This window comes from Lingula anatina, chromosome 1 (assembly GCF_051362555.1).
Source record: "Lingula anatina isolate TDL-2025a chromosome 1, LinAna3.0, whole genome shotgun sequence".
NCBI classification, from domain to species: Eukaryota; Metazoa; Brachiopoda; class Lingulata; order Lingulida; family Lingulidae; genus Lingula; species Lingula anatina.
Window position 1 is genome coordinate 71239359 of NC_141767.1, and position 12503 is coordinate 71251861.

Here is a 12503-nt window from a genome sequence, read left to right on the forward strand (position 1 = left end):
TTCCAAAATTTCTTTAAATCAAATTTGCAAATTAATCGTTTTTTTTTTTTTACAAATAGTTTTGATGCCATTTTGACACTACAGCATGAACGTGCAGAGAAATAAAAATATTATATGTATACAGGTATAATGGTGAACACCTGATATACCTGGATGTAATTATTAAGTTAACTTCACCTGTAGAACCACTGAGGGTGGCCTCAATGTACTACATGTACTGTACCTACTCAGTCAGGTAACAATAGACTGGATACAAATCAGTTATTAGCTGGAGCTGAATGATCTACTGTCTTGCATAGGTTTGAAAAGAAATTTACCTGTCATCCAAAGGCTCTTTCGTTAGAGATTTAATCTACAACTGCCGTTATACCTACTGCTTTCAAAAGTTTACACTCCCAATGTGATTTGAATTTTTTCAAAGCCCATTATTTCCTACTTATATCTTAAAGTATTTGTCTACACATAACTCTGTGACCCTACAAACACTTGATGTTTGCCATAACAGTCTTAAGCTCCCCATACACAGTGAATACATGTAGGTGTCCCTGATCACGACTAGAAACCAATAACTTTTACACTTACTCACTGGCTTGGATTTGTTAGCTTTAAAACACCGCTATCAATCTACAATTTGATTACATTTATATCTCACCTTGTCTGGCAGGTAGATAACCACTGTTAACCGTTGTCTTGTTACTCCACTATGATTGCATTTAACTGCCACTCAACAGTTTTTTAATATCAAGGTGTGCAAATTCAAACTTCATTGCAAATTGGCTCCTTTATGTAACTGCAATACAGCAGTTTTATTGGATTACCTGTCTGACAAATCTAATCCTGTTCACATATAACATTTACCAGAAACATTGTGTTTGCATTACTTTTATTTCTGCATAAAATTGAATCATGCAGTTGTTTTCTTTTTGTTCCATGTTTGAACACAATTTGCTTTATGCTACAGCAACCTCATTGAGTGTAACAAAATCACAAAGAAATGAAATGCATGCTTTGTGGACCTGTTGGTAAACTCAGAATGGCTTTGTGAATAAGAAATATACACTAATCCTTTCATTCGGTGATTAGTTTTAATGAACTATTTATTCTGCTTTTATCCATGCAACAAGGTGTAAATAAATCCTCTTAAGTTTGAAACCAGAAGACATTCTTTATTATACAATGTCCTCTGTTACATACACCACATACTAAATGTCTTAACATTTCTTTACTCTATAATGTCCAAATGTGCTCAGGTCAAGGGTTAAAAGGGAAAGGGCAAAGAAACCACATGGTGAAGAATGAATGAATCCAAAGTAAACATGCTCAGTTGACATGCATATAAATATGTAGAGATAAATAACAAAATATGTCATAAATCAAAGCATAGCAATGATAAAACGCAAAACTCAGATACTAACTTCAATATTTTCCAACACCCAAGACCACTGCCAGTTATAAATATATATACATGTAAACATCTTAACAGGAGTCATTCTATGCAATGACTGCCATACAGTATCTGCATGTACATGGTACATGGATAACAACTGTTAGAATCTTTATGATACATGCACAATGTACCTATAGCCAGGACTGTTACTTACTCAGTACACAGGTTTTAACTGTTTTTATGTTTAAGGTCAACTTAAAAAATAAATGAGATAAATGATTTGTATGATAGCTTCTCAAGCTTCTACTCTTCGTATAAACATGATATTTTTTTACAATCTGCCATTGAAAATGTAAAATCTTCCAAGTATTTCATTATTACCTTACAGCATATAGGCACAAACGGTATAAACTAATAGTTTACAATATACCATTAGTAAATAGTAGTCATATGCTCATACACTGTAAACTTCACTTACCAATAACTGATCCCTGAGAAATCCTATGTCTTCAGTTGTGAACTGCTGGCGCAGTGTGACTGGCTCCGAGTATGTTCGAACATGTGGAGGGCGTTCATATGGAGGAGCTGGTGGCTCTCCATGAAAGCTGTGATACATGACTGGGGCCTCACTGTTATCTTCATACATTGTGCTGAGGATAAAGATAAGCAACAAATGTACAGTATATCTGACTATGGTGCATGGACATCATTTTGTTCATATTTACTTTTGCTGCTTGTTGAGGGGGTTGTATTTACCGACAATGAGATTGAGGATATCATGTCAGCGTAATTCTCACACCGTGTTGACAGAGCAGAGATAGTGGCATGCAATATATTTACGAGCACTACTACTAGTAAGTTCACTTACGTGTCAGAAGTGTTCAAATTCCAGATAGAGCCAACATATTCTAAGATACGTAGCTATATAAGTCATATTGAAAGAGAAAATAGGTCATGTTAATGCTATTCGTTTACAGATGATAAATGCGCTCTTGAATGGTTTGAATTTTACTAATTTTAGACATAACGAGCAACGTTACAAATTAATTTAACTGTTATTATCCACATTTTCAGTAGCAATAAACACTTTACCTTTAAAATGCAACTGCGTCAAAATAGTTTTAAGAAAAAAATGTTATCTGCGTAGAATATTCAGGGGTCATTTCTAAGTGGAATTTCACCGAAAAAGTCCTATAAATGTTGAATCGCACGAAGCTTCAACGCACGTACACGGCGGCCATGTATAAACAACCCTTGATACTAAGCTGCCTGTGCTGCCCTCTGCACAAGACAGGCTGAAGATATTTATTTAATTTCGTTACCGTAATGAGTTTTTAGCCTTGCTGTCACCTGCTGTGACCTTCGCGACAAACTCGGCGTTGATTCACACAGGTTATCGAGTAGAAAATGAACTTAAACTTCAATCAGAACAACGGGCAGCAACAAAATAGCTAGGTACGTCAGTTGGGGATCGCAAATCTCGATGTAGGCCTACTGTATATATAAATAAATGTAGTGTGGATGATTTTTTAACATAAAGGTACAGTATGAAGGCTTTTTGGGGATCACTTTAAGGCTTCGTTCACATGGAATGTCTATTTTCTAAAAATCTATTTTCTATTCGCGCTATCTTATGATCACGGTCTGTGCCCTGAATATCCCGCCGCGTAATTACTGGCAGCGCGAGCCAGTTACTTATAGTAACTTATAGTAACTGGCTCGCGCTGCCAGTAATTATGCCGCGGGATATTCAGGGCACAGGCCGTGATCATAAGACATACCGCCAATAGAAAATAGAATTTAGAAAATAGACATTGCATGTGAATGAAGCCTAAATTCTTCGTCTTACCAAATATAAACCACACATTGTTTTTCCATTTTAAAAAGAAAAAAAAAAAGAATATATGAAATGAAATAAGATATAGGGGCCTATGTAGGTCCGAAAAACATAGTCCAATTTCCTTAAAATTAAGACCAGTCATGCTTTTACGCCAATATATCAGTTTCGTATGGTCTAAGTGCCGTTTTTATATCATTTTATATGCAAATAGGCCACTGTTAGGCCTTGACATATATTTCGAGTGACTCAAATCGTCTTAAATATTATCTTTTCTCTTCCAAATATTACACATTCATTCTCAATTTATAGGTTCCTTTGAAGAAAGCATAATTTTAGGTGAAAAGGGAAGTTAAGATATATTTTCGAATTCTACTAGTACTTTTTCAAAATCTCTGGTGACAGAAAGTGATAAATCAGGCTATTTGTGTAAATTACTGAAAATTTTTAAAATTCATGCCTTGCAAGTATGGGGAATTTTCGTATCCAGTAACGAAAGGTTTTAGCCTATTTTAGTAACAGAAGTTTAAAATAGCCCTTTTGGATATAATATTCGCGCTCACTCACAAACAACAGTTGGCTGGTTATATGCGAATCAAATCCAAACCCTCCTATGGCCAGCTCGTTTCAAGATCAGAACCTCATTTAGAATGTGAAGGATATCCTCGGAAATGGATAACTGAGGGATAACCCTGCAAGCAAAAATGGTCTCTTACTATCTTAGACTGCATGTGGAACGCCATTGCTGCGCTAACGTTACAGAACTTTTTGACTCCACGTACAGACGCGACAGGTGCGTCCACCAATCCAGAGAATATTGTACAAATACCACAAATGTAGCTTTGATTTTTTTACTCTGGTTAGTTTATTCAATGGTTGTACAATAAGTAAATTTAAATGAAAAAATAATTTTAGAAGTTAAGTAAAGAACATATTAGGTTCATGCCATGATTTTCTGTATCAATTTACGCATGGAGTTGAGGTTTCACATTTTTTCCAGGATACAAAATTTGCTCAAAATTTAAGGAAACGTGATTTACAATGAAATCTACTAGCTGTAATCTGGTGATCTAGTCTTAACCAGTTTAAAGCCACAAAGAGTTAGGAAATCATCTAGTTAAAATGTTTAAGTGAAGCATTAAATTTTACTTTAGGGAAACAGGATTTTTTAAAAATCAAGAGCTAATGTTTGGCTAGCCCCATGGGTCTAGGCTAGAAAGCATCCTTTGTCTAAAACAATAAAAATTCTTATTTCAATATTTATGAATAAATGAATGAGGCATAATAATAATAATAATAATAATAATAATAATAATAATAATAATAATAATAAATTCAAGAATGAGCATAGCGCGAGAGGGTCAGCCTTTTAAGATTGAAATGTTCCAATCTTCAATATTCGAATAAAATTCAGAACTGGGTAACCAGTTCGAAAGCAAAATTTTATGTGAATTTATAATGCAACCCAAAGAGTACTTTACATTGCTATACCGCTTATAGGCGTTCAGAGGTTAAATCAAGACTGAATGAAATCGTTTTTGTGTTAACCGCGTCATTCGGCAGTTAATTTTAGCTGCCAAATATCAACTTCACATTTTCCAACCATTCAAAACTAGGTAAGGGAGAATACAAAACGCTGATCACCCAAACCCAAAATAGAGATGCATTTCACGAGTTCAAGTCTCAAAAATGAAATTGAATGAATTAGAAGTAGTATATAATTTTTTAAAACTTATATGTGTATAGAACAAAAATCCACAAATGTCCCAATTTTACGCCCAAGTGTTTCTGTTTTGTAAGCAAATAAAGCGACGGCTGTTTCAAGTAAAAAAGTGTAAGAAAGAACATACGTTACGGCTGAATCGCCTAATACAAATTACGATCATAAGTTAAGCGCTGTGGAAATTTGTGCAACCTAAACACTTTCAGAACCCTATAAGTCATTAATAATGGAAAAGTGAAAGGAAAATACACCAGATCTTGGAAAATAACTTTCAAACTAAAGATCATTTTTCTTTACACTGTCCAGGTAGAAGACTATTTCAATAGCAGTAATTGTCAATTGTATAGAGAGTTGAAAACTCTGTTTCCTAAAAGCTATCTACCACTGGTCATATTCTTCGTGAATTTAAATTTCATTGAAACTTTCAATTTTTTCAGTGTATTGGTTACAATAACAACTATGCCTCGCATCTTTCGCGGACCATAATGTAACGTATGTTCCACAGCCACAGAAAAGATAAGGGAGACGAGTTTAATAAATATAAATAATATATTTTTTCAGTTTTTTCGTAAAATTTATTGAGATGTTTAAAAGTAACTCAGACATCAAAAGTGATAACCTATTACACAACAGGATCCACGTATCAAACGTCTTAATCATTTGTATGTAAAGGAATAAAGATCCTAGAAACATCTAACCTAGGACCTCTTTAAACGAAGCCATTTTCAACAAACCTAGCTATAAGTTTTCCAACACAGCAGAGATATCGTTCAAAATGAGCTTTGCTAACATCTTCTCTGAAAGGTCCACATTTTCTTGCAAATTTCGACATTTTTTGGGGGGAAATATATATAATGTTTGTTTTATCTATAAAAAGTAAGTGGCTCATAAAATTGCGTTTCTAAGTCTTTCCATTGAGTGAGTGTAAGAAACGGATCTCACTTTAGAGTCCAAGGGTTTCTATGTCCCTTATCAGCCGCTATTTAAGGCAAATTACAGGCTACATGAATAGCGTTCAGGTCGCTTGGTGTGATTTTAAACATTCGTTGCGATTTTCCTGCCGCAGATGGTTCCTCAACACGACACAAGATATTGTCGAAAGGTATCCAAATGGTGTCATTGGAAGAGACTTTTCCGTTTCTCTAAAATGCTGATCTCTGCCTCTCTGTCTAATTCGTCGATATCTTGTACTATGTACCATTTTTTCTCATAGACCACTGCTACAAAATCGCCTACCGTCACCGTCTGCCCAGTGATGCGATGGGTTATTGCCATTTTCTTTGCTCAATCTTGTTTCAATTTCTACGGGTGCTGGTACAAGCAAATGTGTTTCTTCCCAGGTGTCACACAATCTGCCCCGGATAACTGACAAGAACTTAAGTTTTCTCACTTTCACTTTGCTACGATGTAAAATATGCATTTATTTCTGTACTGGCTGGTCGGACTGTCCGTCCAGTAATGGATGGTTTCCAGCTCGGGCACAAGGTTTTTCACGTGTGGCATAACTTTCGACAGTATTGCATACACGGTAGAAGCCGAATGACTTGTTTCATCAGAGACAGCGATAAGGCTCTGGTGGGCCAGCTTCCCATCCTCATCACGATAGTGGATGACAACGGGGTGGAGGGTAACGCTAGTTTTGTACAAGTAGGCGGACTGGATCTCGTCGGCGGACCTACATACATAGTTTGCCGCAAAATCCATCTGTATAGTCACATGGTTTCTTGGAAGAGTTTCCTTGAGATTTCTTAATTGCTCGTACTGTGTTTTTACTCTGCCAACGTGCTCGCCGAATTCTTTCTTTTGGTTACTGAAGAAGGACAAGAACTCGTCTTTCTGAACTTTATTCTCACATAAGCGCATGGCTTTTTTTTTTTGCGGTCTTTGTCTTAGATTTCCACTCGTTTCCACTGACTGTATTTAACTTTTTCGGGTAATTTTTGCCACTCACTCTTGTTTTAGTCTGTACAGCCTTTAATGAACGCATCAGGACTAAGTGATACATTTATACCCTCCCGTCTGAGAGCCTTTAGAAGCAGCGCCATATTCTGGTGCTTTGTGCAAAGACAGCTGTGTCTGGCAATATGTGATGCAGTAGGCCTACATGTCTGGGTCGAAGGCGTCGAAAGGTTTCCAATGATATCTTTATGTTCGGATTCTCACTCATAAACTTGTAGTATAAGTTAGCTATGTAATCTGTCAGCACTCTAGTTTGCATTTTCTCTCTATCTTCTGATTTGCTTTTCCAGGTTGGGCTCTACTATTGTCGTCTCTTTTAAAAAAATTTGTACAGCTTGCCTGTTTTTTTTTCTGCTACTCGTATCCGTCGACCTTTCGACCAGTTCATCCCCTTTTCGCGAGTCCTCGACAAACGATTCCGGCACATGCCAGTAGCAGCAGAAAGATGTTTGAGACAACGATACTTCTTCGCAATCTTCCCAGCCACAATATTATGCAAAATTTTCATCTTACTTCTTGGTGTTACTCGTTTAGCTTGACCCACTTCAGCTACTAAAACATTTCCTATATGTAATTGCTTCCTCACAGTGTTAGCTTGGGTCCTATTCAACATAGCCTGTCGTATGGTGCGTTCTGTCTTGGTTTTGGGGCTTGTGGGAAATTCAGGTGATTCTATATTTCGTCTTCGACAACGGCTAAATCGTTGCCGGATAGAATTCTCCCTCTTTTTCATGGCATTTACCTGTGCCTGTAGTTCTTTAATTGTTCTTTGTGCCTGCCTTAAGTTTCTACTAAATCTTTTATCTCCACGTTGTGGCCACCTCACACATACAACAAGCCTCTCCGGTAGTGATTGCTTTGGACTTGCCTCCGTAACTTCTATAGCAGCTAGAAGCTCTTGTTTCCTTTGGTGAAGTCTAAATTTTCGTGCTTTAGTCTACGCATTTCTCTTTCGTCTTTCACGGTCGCTTAAGGAGGCGGAAGGTATATAGTATTTTTGAACTCTTTTTCTTTCCCTTTCCAGATATGCCTCACCCTCATTTTTCTTTTTACGAGATCGATAATTTTTTTGAATCTCAGCTCTTGTTTTCGCCATTTTCTGAAAAGTAAATATATATATATAAAATAATGATATCTTTCCGTCCGTCTCTTGAGTGATGGATTAAAGCTTACTTTTTACGCCCCTTCTTATATACATGTACAGTAGTTCATATCGTGTCCACCTGTTCAATCGTTCATAGCATTGTTCATATAATAAGTGCGCATTACTACTCTGCGCACATCCGGTTCATTTACAACCCGTGATGATTGAATTTTCAAAGTGATTAAAACGTTTCCACAGCTTTTGCATTTGTGACAGTACTTAACGTATGTTCCTTTTTGGGGTTGGATGAGGAATTATTTTTTATTATTCGTGGTTCCAGGAAAGTGAAACTTTAATAAAACCTTCTTTATGTTGGACCCTAAAATAATCAAACATAGTTTGTAATCTTTGCACTACATATTTTTAGGAACATGTCTGTGACGTCATTTGCACCTCTATATATATATTGGGTTTGGGTGTGATATCTTCTTTTGTTTTACCCGGTTCAATACTGCAGACAAGTGTCCCTCCTTAAGCTTCGAAAGTTTCCCTTTTATCCACTCCCCATCACCTAGAAAATGTTTTCATCCATGTGCTCCCACCCCTCCATTTTTTCAAAAACCAATTAAGCTTCTTTCTTTGTCAGATACTGGACTGGGTGGGGGTGGGGAGACAGGCAGGCACAACAAACACATTGCACATTCTGTATGTGGTAGTGTCTTTGTTGTATTTAGAGCAATAAAGCCCTATATATACACTTGTGTTATTTATATAATCATTTAAATTGAAAATATATATCATGTTCAAAAGGGTACCAAGACAAAATAACTAAAATAATAACTTAATTAAAATGATTCGAAACTTTTAAGAGGCCACGCACTAGCTCTCACTCCGCATGTTTTGATGACGTAGAACACAACGTCTGAGGAAGCTCATGGATTTATACAGAAGAAGCGACCAGACTTCTCCAAAGTCTAGTCCAAGGGGCTCTCGATCACCTGCCATACCAAGACAAGACTCGACTGGAACACTCAAAACAACCATTGCACTCGGAAAGAATCCGGCAATCATACAGAAAGGCCCTTTTTACCTTATGAAAGAGCCACCAGGTGAGGCGCCGGCACTTTGCAGTACTCACAGTTACAATATATTAAGTCTCGACGAAAGATAGTGTTTTGCTACTTCTCAGCTTCTTTCTCTTTATTTAGGGACGGCCTTGTCAGATAATAAGACTGTTTGGGCACACACACGCACACACACACACACAGAGAGAGAGAGAGAGAGAGAGAGAGGCAACAGTGTAATTGACAACAGACTAATTTTATTGAAATTCTGACAAGTTTGAATACCACTCCGGTTGTTTGCAAGTCTGAAAGATACAAGTGAAGTTGAGATGGAAAAGGCAATCATGTGATAATTTGAAGTGCTAGCTAGCGCTGTTACAGTGCGATAGGTATACAGATATAGTCACTTAAAAAAAAGTGTCAGCTCTTTTAACAGCCTCACACTTCTGTTCCATTCCCCTTACCTGTGATCTATGATTATTAATACATACATTATTTGGGAGAAGTTTCTGAAACATGAATTCAGTAAGGTCTGACATTGTCCAAAATATACCTTCTGTAGATTTACCTCAATATCATATTTCAGATGAAGCCAAGTTGACAGGGAACACCAACTTGCTATCTTACCATGGGTTGGAGCATTCCTACAACAAGTTCTGTGGCAAAAAGATCAAAGAAGAACTTAATGCATTCTTGCCAAATCTTCCAGGAAATATCGATGCACCTGGAATTCAAGACAACAGGTACTGCAAAAATTTGGCACTTTTATTTTAAGTATTGTCATTTTTATCAAAAATGTATTTATTTGAACTCAAGCACTTTGATCATAAGTGATACATTGAAAAAAAATAATGATGCTGTCTGTTACTTTTTTCCCCTGTTGCCCTACCTTATTTTTACACAGGACTTAGCACATTGAATTTTTCTCGATGGTTCATTCTAATTTATTTTCTTAATTTATGTTGGTTTTCCAGCTCTCTCCGCTCTTTGATAGAAAAGCCACCTATAACTGGCAAGGAATTGATTCCTTTATCTGGATCAGCATTAGCAGGTTTTAGACTACACCCTGGGCCAGTAAGTGTACTGACAAAACTGAGTTGAAAAAAAAAAATACATAACTAATCTAACCCGGACTCTCTCATGTTATGAAAATAACATTTTCAATTAATTACTCAAATCATGACCCTTTATGAATTTTGGTTTTGCCCATCTTTTAATTGGCAGTTTTTATGTAAAAAGAAAACAAATACATTTCCAATTTTACAAGATTAGTCTTTTTTTGGAATTTTCTTTCATTTATAAGTAAATATTTATCATTGTTATAATTTAGCTACCAGAGCAATACCGTCTCATGCATCAGATGCCTCCTAAAAAGCACAAACATAAAAAGAAACGGAAAGAGGAAACAAAAGAAGGGCCATTGCAAGAAAATCAAGGTAAGTTACAGCAATATTTATTACTAGGTATACAAGAATTTATCATTATTATTATTATTTTTAAAAAATTCCTTTCTATCCTCTTCGCATTTACGTAAATAATTTTTTTATTTGTTTTAAAAATCAAAGAGAGGTCAATGGCTGCTTTGGAAAAGTTACCAAGTTTTGAAAGTCTGTGTAGCTTTTTAGTATCCCATGCAGTGGAAGGATATCAACATGTTAACATGTAATCACTTATTTCAGCTTTTGCCATTAAATTCTTTATTTCCTTTCAGATAATGCGTCAGAAGCCAGTGTGGAACAGAAGACGAAACATAAAAAGCAAAAACGAAGTGATGAAGAGAGAGAAAAACGGAAAAAGAAAAAAGAAAAGAAGAAGAAGAAAGTAAGTTCATTTATCTGATAATGAAATGTAGTCATAAATGTTAACAACATAACTAAATTGCTTCTTTGTATCAATGAACACTAGGGAAAATGTTTGTTTTCCAACTGTTGGTGTTATAATGATTATTTGAGTTAGACAATGGTAGAATATTATTTTCCCTTTTTAAAATTTTATTAAAATCTTTGTTATCATGCCATAAATCCATATCATACTGGATTTTGATCAATTGATTCAGTAACTATATAATTTGTGTATCTTAGAAAACTCTTAGAAATGTCTTAGAAATAAAAAGGAAAAAAAGAGGCAAACTTATTGATGAAAATATTTTTATTTTCCAGCAAAAGCACAGTCCAGAACACCCAGGTCCATCCACAGAAGGAAGCTCAAAGATTACATAGTCTCTGTAGAACAAGGACCATATGGAACAGCATAGGAAAGTTCACTCAACTACAGCGTGGACGTGGTCTTTTTCATATCAGAAATATGCAGTGATGGCAGCTATATACCACAGAAAAACCAGTAATGTCAGTTAACTCAGATGTCATCAGAGGACAATGGGGGCATCCAGAAACAGCACAGTTAAATCAGTATTTATTTAAACTCCGGAAGTCAGGATTGGAATACTGTTGGTCTCTTTGATTACTTTTGTCTCCTGGGTTTCTGTCAGTTTGCCCTAGATTATAGTCATGTATTGGGAAAACTGGGACACAGTGGCCTCATTATTGAGAAGTGCAAGCACTCTTTACTGTCAGCAGTTCGTCGTTTTTTACCATGGTTACAGTTGGAACATTGCTAGATGGCATCTGTGTTGTCAAGGATAATCAATATAGTATCTTAAAGAGTGAAAGCTTTTTTTTCCTCAATTTTTGAAGGTAAACACCATTCAGTCAGGAGGTGTCTGGGTTGAGGTGAGAAAATTGTCACAGATGCCTTGTTAGTGTTAGTGCTGTCACCTCTGCAAAGAGGAATGGGGTGCAGGGCAGGCCAGGTGGTCTTGTCTCATGACTCACTTTTCACACGGTTCTTTCCACTTCAAAACACAACTGTTCAAGCCAGGAGTTTGATCAGAGACAGACCAGTATCAAAGTCTAGTCACTTACATTACCTCTGTCATACCATGACTTCCAGTGGATTTACATACTTTAATTGCAGTTAAGGACTAGTATCACATGTTTTACATGTCCAATGCTGTATCTTGTATAAACTGTACATCTTTGTTAATACACTCTTGTACATTTTGTAAATAACTTGTAGATTTTTATAAGTAAAATTTGAAAAACTACTGTATGTCTGAAATATATTTATCTTTTTTTTTTTTTGGGGGGGGGGGGATATTTTGTTTGTTTTTTTTTAAATTTCATTTTATTTAGATAGTTATAATTTTTTTGGTTATTTTTTTTAAGTCAACAAAAACAAAAAATGTGAGCAGCAGTGTCTTGTATTTGAAATTTGTGTTATTACATTACTTTATATGAAAGAAGTGTGTACTGTAGAATAAACTGTACAAAAGTAGTCTTAATTAGTTTAATTTGATATATGGTATGACAGTTAATTTTCAGGAGTTGAGCCAATCCTTTTGTTATTGGTGCAACTTCAGTGTATTTCTGCTCAATAATACACCCGTTGAA

General features: G+C 35.9%; 2 protein-coding genes across 9 annotated transcripts in view; one reads left to right on the top strand and one right to left on the bottom strand.

Annotated features, from left to right (window-relative positions):
* LOC106168698 (uncharacterized) overlaps positions 1 to 8167 on the bottom strand; it is a 29687-nt gene extending 21520 nt beyond the window's left edge. For 5 of the 8 annotated variants that reach the window (XR_015333415.1, XM_087008291.1, XM_087008278.1 and 2 more), the window contains exons 1-2: positions 2480 to 2663; positions 1866 to 2037 (exon numbers count right to left, since the gene is read on the bottom strand). Coding sequence is in view for 6 of the 8 variants with exons in the window: in XM_087008291.1 (XP_086864417.1) it covers positions 1866 to 2033 (168 nt within the window). In the remaining 2 variants the exon portion in view is untranslated. Of the gene's footprint in view, positions 1 to 652; positions 827 to 1865; positions 2038 to 2255; positions 2309 to 2479; positions 2664 to 8079 lie in introns of those variants that run through there. The other 3 variants (XM_087008264.1, XM_087008269.1, XM_087008308.1) reach the window with 3 other exon arrangements.
* A 707-nt stretch (positions 8168 to 8874) lies between these two features.
* On the top strand, positions 8875 to 12387 carry LOC106168732 (mediator of RNA polymerase II transcription subunit 19). Its single transcript, XM_013547901.2, has 6 exons — positions 8875 to 9099; positions 9641 to 9797; positions 10029 to 10128; positions 10385 to 10490; positions 10766 to 10875; positions 11214 to 12387. The coding sequence occupies exons 1-6, from the start codon at positions 8925 to 8927 to the stop codon at positions 11271 to 11273; spliced, it is 708 nt and encodes a 235-aa protein (XP_013403355.1). The 5' UTR covers positions 8875 to 8924; the 3' UTR covers positions 11274 to 12387.
* Positions 12388 to 12503: the final 116 nt, after the last annotated feature.